Raw genomic sequence first — 15,250 nt, 5'->3', positions numbered from 1 at the left:
AGTGGTGAGGGGCTGAGTGTCAAGGCCGCTTGTGATGTCACAATGAAGGGGTGGGGCCAGAATGAGAGTGCGATCTGATTGGTCAATGCGGAAGGCGTTCCTGCACTGATTGTTCCAGGCGCTGATTGGTTGGATTGACGCTGGGGGAGGGGCAAGGCGGGGAGTGGGCGTGGCTCACATGGGGGGAGTCCCAGCCCCATTCTGGGGATCCCAGGCCCATAGGGAGGGGTCTCTGGGGGTCCCTGTCCCATTTCTGGGGGTTGTAGGTTCATGGAGATGGGTCTGTGGTGGTTCCAGTCCCACGGGGATGGGGCTCTGGGGGTACCAGCACCATTTTGGGGGGTTTTAGGTTAATGGGGAGGTTTCTTTGGAGGTCCTAGCCCCATTTCTGGGGTGGCCAGTCCATAGGGAGGGGTCTTCTGGGGGTCCCTAGACTATGGGGAAGGGTCTGTGTGCTCCCAGTCCCACTTTTGAGGGGGAACTTTATGATTCGTGTGGGTGGCGAGTGACTCGTGGGGACAGCAAAGATCAGCCACAGAATTTAATAAGATTTTTTGCCAATTTTGCTTTGGAAAACACCTTACCTTTGGAGGATGCTCCGGTGGGGGTCCGTGCTCCTTCTGCCTGATCCCGGCACTGTCTTCGTCGTTGCCTCGTGGGGATGCTCTGCTGGTGTCCTCCCTCCTCACCCCGGGGCATTCCCCGTCGCTGGCCGCCGTCCATGGCCGGAGGTGGCTCCAGGGCGCTCCAAGGTGCTGAGGATGTCAGCAGCCCCCACTGAGGCCATCCCTGCCCAGAGACCGTGGGGGAATGGGCAGACAAGGAGAGCGTCCCTGGGGCTGGGGCAGCAGAACTCAGAGGCACCAGCGGCTCCATCTGGGAAATGGAGTGTGGAATGTGGCTGTGAAAGCCCTGCCTGGGCTGTGCCAAGCAGCACAGACAAGCCCTGACTCCCATCCCCCAAACAACTCTCTCAAGGAGACATTTAAGAGGAATTACAATTGTTTGTGTCCTCTGAGTTGGATGCACTGGAGAAATACCAACAAGAGATTCTCAGGAGCTCCAAACAACAAAACAGCATTTTTGGGGAACTTTAGAAACCCAGAGAAACTTTGGTAAAAGGTTTAGCATGACATTCAATCAACAAAAACACTTCCCAAAGCATTACCTTGGCCCATTCAACTTCACAGACTATTAGCTCATTCAATTTTAAGTTAATCAACATTTGCACGAGGACCAAAATAGAAGAAATAGACACAGAAAGAAAGAAAGACAAAAAATATACAGAGAAGCACACACAGAGCTACCAACTCCTGGATTCCAGCAGTGTTCAGATAGAAATTCCAAGGGGAGGTAGGGTCAAGATGTGTGCTTGCCTTGTGCTCAGCCTTAAACACCCCTTGGTGTTCCTGGGCCCTTCCCCCAGGTGGGACTTGGGGTCATTTGGTCGCTCAGGAGCTGGGCTGGGGGCTTCAGAGGTGGCTGTGGAGCATTGCCTGTGCTGTGCCAGGGACTGGCAGACACTGCTGGGCTGGGATAGAGGCTCTGGGGGGATTGGGGTTCCAGGGCAGGGCAGGGCTGGGGTTCCAGGGCAGGGCAAGGCTGGACCTGCCCCTTCCTCCCCACACATGAAATGTTTCCAGCCAACAATCTCCTCCAGTCTGTCACAACAGGCAGTGTTGGAGGTGAAATCCCAGTTCTGGCTATGGGCACCTGGACAAGAAGGACAGTTCTTTTCCATAGGAAGGAAAGCCCCAGGTCTTGGCTCATTTCTGGTTTGATTGCCTGGATTCTGTTTGGTTTTGTTGTTGCTTTGTTTCCTTGGTGTGCCTGCAGTGTCCAGTCAGGAGCAGAGTGACTCTTGCCAAGGAAATTTGTGGTGCTGTTGCTTAATATTAAATCTGGTTTTTGCTGATCCCTTGCTGGGGATTTTTTCAGCACTCTCAAGCCCTCGTTTGTAACAGGGTGAAGGAGCCCTGGCCCAGGCTCTGGCCCTGGGGGACACGGGGACGCTGCTGGGGGGTCCCTGTCTCCCTGTCCCACTCCCCCACTGCCCCAGCCCCCGTCCCCGTGTCAGGCTCTGGGGTCGATCTCGTGGAACATCCTCTGGGGGAGGCTGCGGCGCCGGGGGCGGGAGGACCCGGGGGGACAGGGGACCCCGCTGTGCACGAGCAGCGTTGGACTTCTCTGGGGGAACTGGGAGGGTGGGCTGGGGTGGAGTGACCTCCCCAGTGACCTCACACAGCCCCTGTGAGGTCACACAGCCCCTGTGATGTCACACAGCTGCCCTGTAATGTCACACAGCCCCTGTGATGTCACAGAGCCAACTCTGAGATGTCACCCTGTGATGTCATACAGCTGCTCTGTGATGTCACAGAAGACTGTGAGATGTCACAATGTCACCCTGCAATGTCACTATTTGTTCTTTGGTGTCACAGCCTGCTCTATGACATTACACAGCCACCCGGTGATGTCACAACCCACTCTCTGTCGTCACAGAGCCACCCTCTATGATGGCAGGATCTGCTCTATTACCTTATACCCTTCTCTATGATGTCACAGCCTGCCCTGGGATGTCACAACCCCCTCAGTGATGCCACAAAACCCTCCCTGTGATGTCATGCTGCCACTCTGTAATGTCACAGCACACACTTTGACCTCACTGCCTGCTCTATGATGTCGTACAGCCATGCCATGATGTCACAGCCTGCTCTGTGATGTCACACAGTCCCCTCTGTCATGCCATAGCTGCTTGATGACCTCACACTCTGTGATGTCATAGCCCAGTCTGTGACCTCACACAACCCACTCTGTGCTGTCACACAGCCCCTCTCTGACATCACAGCTGCTCTGTGCCTCCGTGACACAGCCACAGAGGTGCTGCTGTGACACAGCCCCCTCTGGGACACCCCACAGCCCCTGCCAGTGCTGAGCCCCTGTGAGCTCTGTCTGTGCCCTGCTCGTGTCCCTGGGATGCCCTGGCAGTGCCCCAGCCCTGCTGGGCTGTGCACAGGAGCTGCTCCTGGCCAGAGCTGTCTCTCTGCAGCGCTGCCCTTGCCAGGAGCTGCCTCTGGGCCAGGAGCCCAGCCCAGCTCAGCAGCACAGACACAGCACCAGGACTTTAATGACCTCTGGGGCTTTGGTGCTGTTTGCATCAGACCAAGTCCCTTGAAGTGTGCTCAAAGAACTTCTCAAGAACTCAAAAAGTCGGATTCAAATTCCAAATTTCTTTAACTGTTAATGGGTTCCACTCAAGGACACAATTCATATCAAAGTGTCCCCAGGCCCCAGGCAGAACAGAGAACTGGAGGCACTGATGACAGGTGGGGACAAACAAGGCAAAGGTGTCTCTGGTGCTGAGCAAACCTGGATGTGTTTCAGGAATGCAAAGGGCCAAGGCTGAGCCCCAGCCCCAGGCAAGGCAGATCCTGTCCCTCCCTCCTTGCTCAGGGCTCTTCCCGGGATGGGCACTGCCATGTTGGGATGTGCCATGCCAAGGGCAGGACCATGGAGCGGCCCCTGCCAGGCTGCTGAGCGGGGACAAGGAGGCCATGAGGCCCCAGGGCTGCAAGGGTCACTTGTCCCCTCGTGGCCTCAGGCCCAGGGCCAGCAGCCATGGCCAAAGGGCTGCACAGGTTGGCTCTGTCAGGGCCTTGCAGCTGCTGCACATCCCTGTGCCCTCTGCAGCCCAGGCTGTCCTGCGGTGTCCCTGCCCTGGCCTCTGTCCCTGCAGGCTGTCGTCATCCCCCGGCTGCCCCACCTCGCTGGCCCCTTCCTTTGCTGACAGCTCTGCCTCCTGCCTGCCCCTGCCTGGCCACACAAAGCCTTGGGCTGCTCCAGGCTTCTTCTGGGGACGTGTTGCACCACAGCCCTGACCTGGGAGGGAAATTCCTCTCCTCTTGTGTCCAGTCTAGGTGGGATGGCCCTGGCAGAAAGGTCTCCTTGGATTCCAGCAGATCCAGGCTCTGACCGTGGCTCTGTTCCTCTCTCTTCCAGCCCTTCAAGCCCTGAGTGAAAACAACAGCCCCTCCTGCAGAAGCATATTTGTTTAGGTGATGTTGGAGGGAAGAGCTGCAGAACTACTTTCATCTGCTGGCTCAGAAGAACCAGTGTCTCCTTAAGACCTGCAGATCCCTTGGAAGGTGAGACCACCTGGAGACCAGAGGAGACCAGCTGGAGCTCCAGGCACAGCTGATGACTGGCACAGCTGAGCCTGTGGGAAGCTCCCATAGCTCCTGCCTTCTCCCTCCCTGTTGACAGCTCCCTCCCTGCAGCCCTCAGACCCTGCCCATCCCCTTTCTTCCCTCACAGCTCATCCCTTTGCTTTGCCTTCCATTAATGAACACTTTGGCTTCTTCGCTTTACCTGCATCTCTGTGGAGCTGAAGCGATGCAAATCCGGGGCCCTGGAACACACAGGCCCCTGCTGCCGTTCTCTTCCACGCCGTGTTTTGTGCACACACTCAGAGGAACGAGGGCAGATCAGGCTGGGAAGGACCCTGTGCTGAAGGTCCAGTTCCACAACACTGTGGAGTTACAGATCTTGCTGAGCACCCTGGAGCCCCTGGATTTTGGAAGAGCCAAGCTGAGGATGCTCTGAACCCAGCTGTGAGGGATTCCATGGCAAGCATGCACGGAGGGCAAAGGAGCTTGGAATGCTGCAAGTTTTCAAGAATACCTTCCTGAAAGCACAGCAGTGCTCCATCCTGGCACAGGATCAGGAAGAGGGCAGAACCAGAGACCATCTGGGCTTAACAGAGAGCTTTGGTGTGCCTAAGAGCAGCTGAAGCAGCAGCATGGTGCCCGAGACTCAGACATGTGACCGTGCCAGTGCCCGGAGCGCTGTCAGGCAGTGCTGGGATCCCGGGTGTGGTTCTGGTCCCCACAACCGAGGAATGGCAGCCCCAGCCTCAGACCCAGTCAGAAAGCCAACCAAGGGAGACCAGAGGGAGGGCACCCTTCCAGTTTCTCTTGGGCATGGCCGCAAAACAACCCCTGCTGCTTCTTCTTCCATTGGTGTTTGGGCTGTGCTGGTGGCAGAGCCAGCCAGGTTGTGCTCTGTGTTCCAAAGCCTGTTGAGAGCTGGCATGAAAAGTGCTGCATGCACAGCGGAGAGTCCTGGAAGGTGCTGGCAAGAGCGTCCTGCGGGAACAGGGCTCTGGGCTCTGGGCTCTGGCTGGAACAGCCTGGTTTTGCTGCAGTGACCACAGGCAGGAGTTGAGGCAGGTGAAGAGGCAGTGGGCAGCTTGTGTTTGTAGAGGGCCTGGGGCTGCCCCTCTGAACCTCCACCTGGAAACACACTTGGGAGAATATGAGCTACAGCTGGAATGCCTGTCCTGAAAGGACCTGAAGTCATTCAGCCTTGCCAGCTTTTCTTAAGAGTGTGTTGGTGTTCCCCAGGACAGCTACACATTTGGGGAAATGCCTTTGGAGGAAAGGGGCTTGCTTCTCAAGGAAAGTGCTTCCCAGGGAGCGCCCAGCGAGGCAGGTGCAAGGGTCCCCCTTTGGCTCTCTGTGGTCCTTTCACTGCCTGAGGCCCGTTGCACTTGGCAGAGGAGCAGGGCAAGGGAGAAGGCTGTGAAGAGCAGGTTTGGCATCCACCTGGACCTGTGGAGACCAACCCAAGCACCTGCAGCAGGGTGTGTTCCCCCCTTTGGACAGAGGCGTGAGCAGGTGCATCTCTGTCCAGCCGTGAGCCCCAGAGCTCTCTCTGAGAGCTGTGAATTAAAAGGCCTTTACACACACACTTTTCACCTCTTCCCTGTCTGCTGTGTTTCAACTCTTGGCAATGTGCATGTGGCTCTTGCTTGGTGGAAGCTGCTGTGGCCCAGGGCCAGCACAGAGCTGGGCTGGGTGGGCCAGGCAGCGTGGAGAGTCTTGGCTGATCTTGGTGTGTCCCTGGCCTCAGAAAAGGCTGGGAAGGTTTGCCTCCCAAGGCGTCCTGCTCATTGGCTCTCCCTGTGCACCCTGGAGAGAACAAGGTAGGCATTTCTGGCAGCTGGGCATCAGCAGGCCTGAAAGTGGGGGTGTGTTGTGGAGCGAGCCCAGCTGAGATACCCTGAGAGGAGCCCAGTGCTCCTTGCTCCCCTGTGCTGACATGTGAGTGTTTGTCTGGTTTCGGGATGGCCCTGGCTGTGTGAGGGGTGCTGCGTGGACACGAGACAGCCGGTCCTGTCCCACTGGGTCACAGCAGTGCCTCACAGCAGTCCTGCATCCACGTCAGGATGCTGGCCAAGAGAGGTCCTGGAAGCTGAGGCAGCTGATTTTAAGCTTGTGCAGTTGCCTACAGGCCAAGGCCAACGGTGTTCCCTCAGGATACAGCAGTCCTGAGGGGTCTCCCTCATTCAAACAAATCGGCAGACAAATGCATTGTCAGCCAAAAGCCCTTTTATTGACCTGGCAGGAGGGCAGGGGTCTGCACTCACTAAAGTGTTTCTCTGCCACATACAAATTTCAGTGGGTTGATGTAGGCCTTGTATCAAAATCACCATCCATCTTTACACTGCTGAGGTGATTCCATAGGCAGGCGGTTGGAAATACATGGTGTCAGATTCCCATACTTGAAGCTGATGTCCAGGCCCTGGCCAGGAGCGGTCTCCATGCCCCAAAGCAGCACAAAGTCTTCCTCAGGGCTTCCCTGCACAGGGCTGATTCCACACTTGCCCTTAGTTCTTCTGGTAGACTGTGTCTAAAGCTTTTTGTCAGGTCACTCTCATGTCAAGTTAGGCCTGCCAGGTTTTTGTTATGCTAACTGCTGCTAAGTACTTAGGTATGTCTGTGCTAATTACTTGTTTACTCATGTGAATGGCTTGTGCTCACTTATGTCAAACAAAGGCCTTGTTCCATCCCCAAAGGTGCCTGAGGCCACCCGCTCCTTGTGGCACCAGTTGCTTTCCTGTGGGATGTTCTCCCTCCCCGAGGGTAAAGAGGGAGCTGCAGAAAGAGCTTGCCAGGCTGCTCTCCATCCTTTCCCAGCACTCCTGGTGAAGTGGAGAAGTCCGAGCTGAGCGCAAAGGTGCAAATGGAGCAGCCGTGCACAGGAAGGCTCGGTGGGAAGGATGATCCAGGATCCATAGGCCTGGCAGCCTGAGCGTGCTCCAGGGGAAGGCCTTGGAGCAGATCCTCCTGAGTGCCATCCCACGGCACCTGCAGGGAACCAGGGCGTCTGCTGGAGGGTGGGAAAGCTCTGCGGAGGGATGGGGACAGCTGGGGCTCCTGGCGGGGTGTTGAGGGCTTCTGTGCGGGAGTTTGGGGGGCTTGGTGCTGGTGGGGTGTTGGAGAAGGAGTTGTCTGGAAGGTGAGAGGTCTAGGCTGGAATTTGAGTCAGTTTGAAGGCAGCATCTGTGCTTTGGCACAGCTTTGGTTAGGGAGGGCAGAAAGAATATCTGTGACATTTCCTCTTCATGGTGCTGATTCTCCTGCAAGGAACAAGAGGGGAGAGCTGTACTTTACTGGCCACTCAGATATCTGTACCAGGGGGAGGATTAGCCCTTTTGCCATCTACTCAATTCTTTGAGCTACTTTTCTACCACTGAGTGGACTTTGATTTATTGAGAGCTTTTATTTCTTAAGAGAATTAGGATATGATCATCCATTCATAGAAAACCAAAGAATGGCCCTTGTTTTTTCCCTTTTTTGTGTAGTGTTATGTTCTGTAAAGTGACCCTCAGTGGATGAGGTTAAGGCAAATGAGTTGCTGCTTTGAGATGGGAAGCAAAATTCCAACTCTTCACCTCCTCAGGCTATCCCTATTCATTTGGGAAGTTTGCAACTTCTTGGAACTACTTGAGTTGAGCAATGGGAAGTAAAGCTTTCCTGAATTGAGGATTCTTACTTGCCAGATTCTTCTGTGCCTTCACCACTGAGGTGGTTTTGTTCTGAAGGCAATAATTTCAATGAGAAAATAATTTCATCATGGAGTAAGAGCTTCTGACAGAGACCAAGTGTTGCCAGCAGTTGCTCCAGGTGCTCCTGCCTACAGCCCCTGTAGGACAGAGCACAGCCCCCAGTGCACGTGTGCTTTGGCTGCCCTCTGGCAGAGAAGCCCCCCACGGGCACAGGTCTCTGGGGCAGGAGATGGGCACCGGTGCTGCCAGGGCTCGGGGGGTGGCAGGTCTGCTTGGGCAGGGACCCTGCCACACCTGCTGATGTCAGTGCTCCCCGGGACCCAGGGCTCAGAGCAGCATTCGTGCCCTGGCCCACACGTTCCTTGTCTGTGTCACACCCGTGGGTTTAGGATGGCCACCAGCCGGGACGTGTCCCAAGGAGGCCGTGCCAGCTTCTGTGAAGGCCCCGTGCCCTTCCCAGCGCAGCTGCGTCGGCAGCCCTGGGGGCTCCTTCTGCTGCCCTGAGCCTGCAGAGCAGGGCAGCGTTTGCTGATGGTTTGAGCCGTTCCTAAAGATCCTGTCGGGCTGTCTTAGACACTTGGGGTGAGGGATTCCTTCCAACCTGAGCCACTTTGGGTGGGCTGGGGGCAGCCCCAGGGCAGGGGGCAGTGTGTGCAGGGGCCCTTTGTGACACGGGGCAGCACGGTCACCGTGGCATGGAACGGGACAGCGTGTCCAAGGGTCCTTTGTGACACGGGGTGACATAGGAGCTGGCGGTGACAAGACCACGCCACAGTGCTCGCAGCACGCGACGGGACAGGACGGGACAGAGCGGTGCCGTGAGGAGCCCCCGCACAGCGCACTCGTTCGTGTCTGACCTGGAGCTTTTCCGAGGCGTTATTCCTGCAGGTGACCTCGAGGCCTGACCACAGGACTTGGTAACCCAAGGCCTTCCCGAGGCTTCTCTCCTGCAGGTGTCCTCGAGGGCAGACCGTGGGACTTGGTGCCCCAGAGGCATCTCCCATCCCTGCCACCGGTGCCCTCGAGGCCAGACCACAATCCTCGACAGGAGTCTCCTGTCCTTGTGGCAGGAGCCCTCGAGACCAGAGTGCAGGACTTGCTGTCCTGTAGCCTTCCTGAGGCTTCTCTCTTGAAGGTGCCTTCCAGGCACGACTGCAGGCCTTGCTGACTCGGAGCTTTTCCGAGGCATCTCTCCTGCAAGTAGCCACAAATCCGATCACTGAAATGGAGCAGAGACCCACGAGAGTGCCCAAGCTGGCCTGGGTGGAGGAGAGGAAGAAGGCCCTGGAGCTGGCCCAGCACAGGAGACTGAAGAGGTGGTGCAGTTCAAGCCTCAGCAGGAGGGTGAGTGGCAGAGCTGGGCTGCTGGGCTGGTGGCTGCAGCCAGCTTGGCCACATCCCATCCCATGGCATCCCATGGCATCCCATCCAATCCCAGCCCATCCCCTGGGCACTTGCCCATGGACAGGACTAAAGAGGGGCTGGGCAGACACCCAACAGTGGCCCTGCTCCATCCCCTGGGGCATCCCAGGGCTTTCCCTGCCTCGGGAGCGCAGGGCTGGGCTGTGTTCTCCGGCCTCTCCCGCAGCCCCTCAGCTCAGGCTGCGCTCGCTCTTTGCCAGGTGCAGCTGTGCAGCGCACACAAGAGCAGGAACACACCCGTGGCCTCTTCCACAGAACAGCGCAGGTACCTGCAGCCATCCCCAGCTGGGCTGGGCCTGCTGTCACCGCTCAGCCGAGCACCGCGCTTGGAGCATCCCTGGCTTCCTGCCTTTCTCCTACAGCTGGTTTTCAAATTCATCAAAAGGATTCGGGAGGAAGAGACCAGCACCATGGGCACAGGGCTCAGAGCATATTCGCACATCTTCAAAACCAAGACCTGTGCTGCCCTGCTGGATATGCTCGTAGAGGAGGGGTTTTGCAATCCAAAGCAAGTAAGCAGCCTGTGGCCATGGTTTGATCCTCCCAGGAATTGCTTGGCCTCCTAAGCCATGCCTACTGGTCACTGGAAGCCTTTGAGGCCATGGCAGTGTGGTGGCAAGGGAAGCACTTCTCTGGGGAAGCTGGGGACATTCCTCCCTCTGGCAGCTTTCCAAGTCTCCCCCTGCCTTCTCCAGGTGCCTGCCATGGTGAGGTACATCCACCAGTGGCTCATGGCCAGTCAGTTTGCTGAGCACAGGCTGAACAGGGCCCTGCTGGATCTCACCGAAGAACAGCCTGCTGATGTAGTAATGTGTCCTGGTTTGGGGCAAATTTGGGAGAAAACCTTCAGAAGGAGCCCCCAGAAAGCAAACCCCCACAGCCCCACCCCCACCTGGCTCGGGAAGAATTTCCTTAGAGAGTAGTGGAAACAACCTGTTTATTGAGCAGGCAAAGCACTCCCCAGCACAAAAAATGAACAACACCAGATGACAAAATCTTTCTACGCTCTGAAGAGGTGACAAATTCAGAAAGTCTCTGCTGGGAGTGGTTGCCCAGTTCTCGGTCTCCGGCACTGGGGATGGCTGCTGCAGGTCACAAAATGCTAGCTCTCGGTGTTTCTTGGTGTTTCCCAGGTCCCAGTCCTGAGCAGGTTGGGATGGTATTCAGGAAAGGTAAAGGAAAAAAAACAGTCCAGGGAAAAAATTGGATTGCCTAGCTAAACTAACTAATAAGCAAAAGCAAGGGCAAAAGCAAAAAGCAGGAGCAAGAGCAAAGCGAAAGCAAGCAAGCCAGCAAGCAAGCAAGAAAGCCAGCAAGCCCTAGCCTCTCTCCTAGACACAAACTGTGAGGGAAGGTGAGCTGGCTGATAACAAGACAAAACAAACCTTCACTTTTCGAAGCCAGTCCCGAAAGCACAGAACATAACATCAAGCATAAACAGAACACACAATTGGGGATACAAGCACCATAACGTCACCCTAGGACATTCCACCCCTTATCTCTGAATCATCAACATAACTACCAAACATTATGTAAAAACTTCATCAAGTAAAAACTTCCATCTTTCACTTACTCAGACACATTTCCTTCCATCTCACTTGCTCAAACCTTTGACACACATTTCCTTCTATATCACTTGCACAAACCTTCAACACTTACACATTTCCTTCTATATCACTTGCACAAACCTTCGACACACATTTCCTTCTGTCTCATGTCTGTGTGGTTTAACGCAAAGACAGTGGCAGTAACATCCAGCAAACAGTGATATTTGCGTATGAGATCTCCCTGAGGTACACATCCTGTTCTTCCATATTTCTGCATTATTCACCATGTACAACCGGGTCCCTGAGCAAAGACAATCCCACAAATGGGTTTGTCTGTACTCGAGGCAGAATTGATCCACACTGTCTTCCCTAACAAACCTCTGATATGTGCCACTGGGATTTTATCTACCTGGATCGGAACAGCATATAAAAAGGAGCAGTTCCAAACATATGGCACATGATGCCAATCAGCCTTCTGATGAGCCTGTGACATTTCTTACTCAACAGTGACACTGCAGTGGTGGCCACCAGGCTGGGTTGCCAAGGGAGGCTTCTGGCCATGCCCTGCAAGCAGCTGCTGCTGCCAAGGCGCCTTTGGTGCCTCAGGCTCTCCCTGGCACAGCTCCCAGCACAGCACTCTGCCCTTGTGCCCGAGGCCTTCCCTGTGCTGGGGCTGGCCTGGGGCTTTTCCTGCAGTGGGACCTGCCCTGCTCCTGGCACAGGAAAGGCAGTTCCTGCTGGAGCAGGAGGCTCTGCCTGCGGTGGGCTCAAACCACTCCAGCAAGGCCCTGGTGACGTCAAAATTGCTTCCTAGAGCAGAATAGTCTATAATTGGTATAGCTCCTATATTGAGGAGTAAATAACTATTTTTTAAATTTTATTCTGTGTTGTAAATAGACCGTTTTATCTAATAATGATCAGAATCAATCATAGCTGTATTTATACAGAATTATCTGGTATTCCATCGTTAATCTTTTGGGACAAATTGCATTAAGGTTCAATTCCACCTGTCCAATCTGCAGGGTTGGGATGGGATCCAGCCGCTGCCAGTCTCTTCTATTAGAAGGAATTATAGAAGTCTAGGGGTCCTGCCGGGGTTTGAGGATCTATGGTGGCTGTTGGGGGTCATTTCTCCACCTCATGACTCAGCAGGAATTTCTCCAGTAAGGAAATAAAGCTTTTGCCTGAAGCTCCCACTCTGCCCATGACAGGAACCCCTGTGAGTGCCCGTGACATCCCGGCTCTTTGGCAGCCTGGGGACTCCTGGGATGTCACTGTGGAGCCCCCGTGAGTGCCTGTGACAGATCGTGCCTTTGCAGCCCAAGGTCCCCTGGGATGTCACCGTGGGATGGCTGTGACTGCCTCTGACCACATGGCTCTTTACAATCCCCAGAAACCCCTGGGAGGTCTCCATGGAGCCCCTGTCTCTGCCTGTGACATTCCGGCTCTTGAGCAGCCTGGAGACTCTTGGAAAGTCCCCATGGAACCCCTCTGAGGGCCTGTGACAAATCTGATCCTTAGCAGGCAACCATCACCAGGACTCCCTGTTGCTGTGGTCAGTTTCCATGGCAACCATCACCAGGACTCCCTGTTGCTATGGTCAGTTTCCATGGCAACCATCACCAGCCCCTGTTGCTATGGTCAGTTTCCCTGGCAACCATCACCACCCCCTGTTGCTATACTCTGTTTCCATGGCAACCATCACCAGTCCCTGTTGCTATGGTCAGTCCCTGGGCAGCTCCATGGAGACCCCATGCCAGGGGTGGTTGCCATGGACACCAGCTCAGGCCTGGAGCCAGAGCCCGTTGCCATGGCAACCATTGGCAGTCCCATCCCCAGGGCCATGGGATCCCAGAACCACAGAACTGGCTGAGCTGGGAGGGACCCATCAGGATCCTCGAGTCCAACTGCTGGCCCTGCACAGGACACCCCAACAATGCCAGCCTGGGCCTGGCAGCGGTGTCCAAACGCTGCTGGAGCTCAGAGAGCCCTGGAGCTGTGACCCTTCCCTGGGGAGCCTGGGCAGTGCCCCAGCAGCCCCTGGGCAAAAACCTTTTCCTGAGATCCAACCTCAGCCTGCCCTGACTCAGCTGCTGCCCTCCTGCCTCCAATGGAAAGCACAAAAGGCAAAGATCCCGGGCTGGGAGGAGAACAATTTACTGGGAACAGCAACGAGACAAGGAACAAACAGAACCAGAAATAATACTGATAACAGAAGGGATAAGAAAAATTATTTACAGGGAAAACTACATCACAACTGACTGGCTCTTCCTGGCCATGTATTTCCTCCTGCCTGGAAAGGACACCCTTCTCCTCAGGGACACAAAGAGAGAGAGAGAGTCCCTTTCCTGTCCTGCCCCTGGCAATGACCTGTGGTGGGAGTGAATGTAATGACAGGGCCATGGCCAGACCCTCATGTTCTTTGATCCCACACCATGTCATTGGCAGGGGCAGGAAAAGGGAAAGATCTCTTCCCAGCATGGATCACAGGGAACATGGATCACCAGAGCTCTTCCCAACATGGGTTCTCCCATGGGGGATGAAGCTGGAGCAGTGCATGAAGGTCTTCCTGCAGCTAGGGCATTTGCAGGGCTTCCCTTACTGGTGCCTCCGTTGGTGTCTGGTCAAGTGAGAGCTCCTGGAGAAGTTCTTCCCACACTGGGGACACTTGTAGGGCCTCTCCCTGGTGTGGATGTGCTGGTGCCTGATGAGATGGGAGTTTTGCTTGAAGCCCTTCCTGCAGTGGGGGCAGCGGAAGGGCCTCTCCCCAGTGTGAATCCGCTGGTGCTTGAGAAGAATGGATCTGGTCTGAAAGCTCTTCTGACAGTTGGGACATTCGTAGGGCCTCTCCCCAGTGTGGATCATTTGGTGGATGATCAGTTGGGACTTCTGGCTGAAGCCCTTCCCACATTCCCCACATTTGTATGGCCTTTCTCCAGTGTGGATCCCCTGGTGGCTGATCAAGTGGGACCTTCGGCTGAAGCTCTTCCCACATTCCCCACACTCGTAGGGCCTTTCCCCAGTGTGGATCCTCTGGTGGCGGATCAAGTGGGACCTTAAGCTAAAGCTCTTCCCACATTCCCCACACTCGTAGGGCCTCTCCCCACTGTGGATGTGTTGGTGGATGACAAGGGCAGAGCTGCAGCTGAAGCCCTTCCCACATTCCCCACATTTGTATGGCCTTTCCCCGGTGTGGATCCTCTGGTGGCGGATCAAGTGGGACCTTAGGCTGAAACTCTTCCCACATTGCCCACACTCGTAGGGCCTCTCCCCAGTGTGGATGCGTTGATGGATGATGAGGTTGGATCTGTAGCTGAAGCCCTTCCCACACTCCCCACACTCATAGGGCCATTCCCCGGTGTGGATCATCTGGTGGCAGATCAGGCTGTTGCTCTTCCTGAAGCTCTTCCCACACTGCAAGCACTTGTAGGGCTTCTCCCCATCCTGAAGCTTATCATGGACCACCAGCTCCAAGATCTGGCTGAAGCTCTGTCCACCTTTCTGGCACAGGGTGGGTCTTTCCTCCTCAGAGCACCCTGGGCTGGGTTTGCAGCCCCTCCTCCTGTGGGATCTCCAGGGCTTTTCCTCCCCATTGGATTCCTGCGTCATGGAGCTGCTCAAAACGGCCTCTGCCGGGAGGTTCTGCCGTGGGGATTTGTCCTTCCTGGTCTCCATCCTCAGCTCCTTGTCTGGGGGAGGAAGGACAAGGAGAGGATGGGATTTGCCTCCGTGCCATAGGGAAGGGGAAGGACATCCCCGCAGTGCGTCCCCGGCAGGACGGCGTTGGCAGAGAGGTTGTCCTGTAGTCGGGGGCTGTGCTGTGCTGGGAGATAGAGCAGGAGAGAGGGCGAAAGGGGCAGTGACTTCCTCCTCACCTGCCTGGGTTTCCAGGGGCTCCTTCCCCTTCCTCGTAGCCTTCTCCTCCATTTCGCAATGGTTTGGAGAAGGAAAATTCTGTTTTGGGAGGAAAACAAGGGATGAGCACATTGAGCCTTGTACTGGTTTGAAGGCAAACCAGGAGGAGAGTCTAAGCCAGAATTACAATTTAATTAAAAAAAAAAATCAATATCAAGTCAATGAACAGAAACACTGGCTTAATCTGACAGAGTCAGGATATAAGCTGACACCCCGTTGGTCAGGGTGGTGGTAGCCGTCTGATGAAATGAAGGCTCCAGCCCTGTTGGAGTGATGAACGTGATTCTGTCAAAGCAGTGATCCTGTAGAAGGGATCACCTGATGGGTCTTGCTCTGAAGGTCCAGTGGTGGTTATGGGGCTATTGTCCTCTGGGAATCCAGTAGGCATGGTGGTCCTGGTGTTGCAAGGGTGAGATTATATCCAGGTAGGAATGCTTGGTTCCTCCCCCTGGGCGGAGCATCCCACAATGGGATGATGTAATTTTATCAGTCCTGCAGTGGCACTCAATGGCCCATTAAC

At 55.4% G+C, this 15,250-nt stretch overlaps 2 protein-coding genes across 4 annotated transcripts in view; one reads left to right on the top strand and one right to left on the bottom strand.

The window, feature by feature from the left end:
- LOC137467192 (zinc finger protein 271-like) overlaps positions 1-14,501 on the bottom strand; it is a 443,780-nt gene extending 429,279 nt beyond the window's left edge. Inside the window, exons 1-2 of one of the 3 annotated variants that reach the window (XM_068178732.1) lie at positions 13,418-14,501; positions 5,747-5,755 (exon numbers count right to left, since the gene is read on the bottom strand). In XM_068178732.1, coding sequence (XP_068034833.1) covers positions 5,747-5,755; positions 13,418-14,490 — 1,082 coding nt within the window. In that variant the 5' untranslated portion in view covers positions 14,491-14,501. The remainder of the gene's footprint in view (positions 1-5,746; positions 5,756-13,417) is intronic. The other 2 variants (XM_068178731.1, XM_068178733.1) reach the window with 2 other exon arrangements.
- LOC137467193 (zinc finger protein 850-like) overlaps positions 1-15,250 on the top strand; it is a 528,258-nt gene that overhangs the window by 504,816 nt on the left and 8,192 nt on the right. The gene's annotated exons all lie outside the window — the stretch shown is intronic.

Source organism: Anomalospiza imberbis, unplaced genomic scaffold (assembly GCF_031753505.1).
Source record: "Anomalospiza imberbis isolate Cuckoo-Finch-1a 21T00152 unplaced genomic scaffold, ASM3175350v1 scaffold_53, whole genome shotgun sequence".
Taxonomy (NCBI): domain Eukaryota; kingdom Metazoa; phylum Chordata; class Aves; order Passeriformes; family Viduidae; genus Anomalospiza; species Anomalospiza imberbis.
This window is presented reverse-complemented; position numbering and strand designations above follow the sequence as displayed.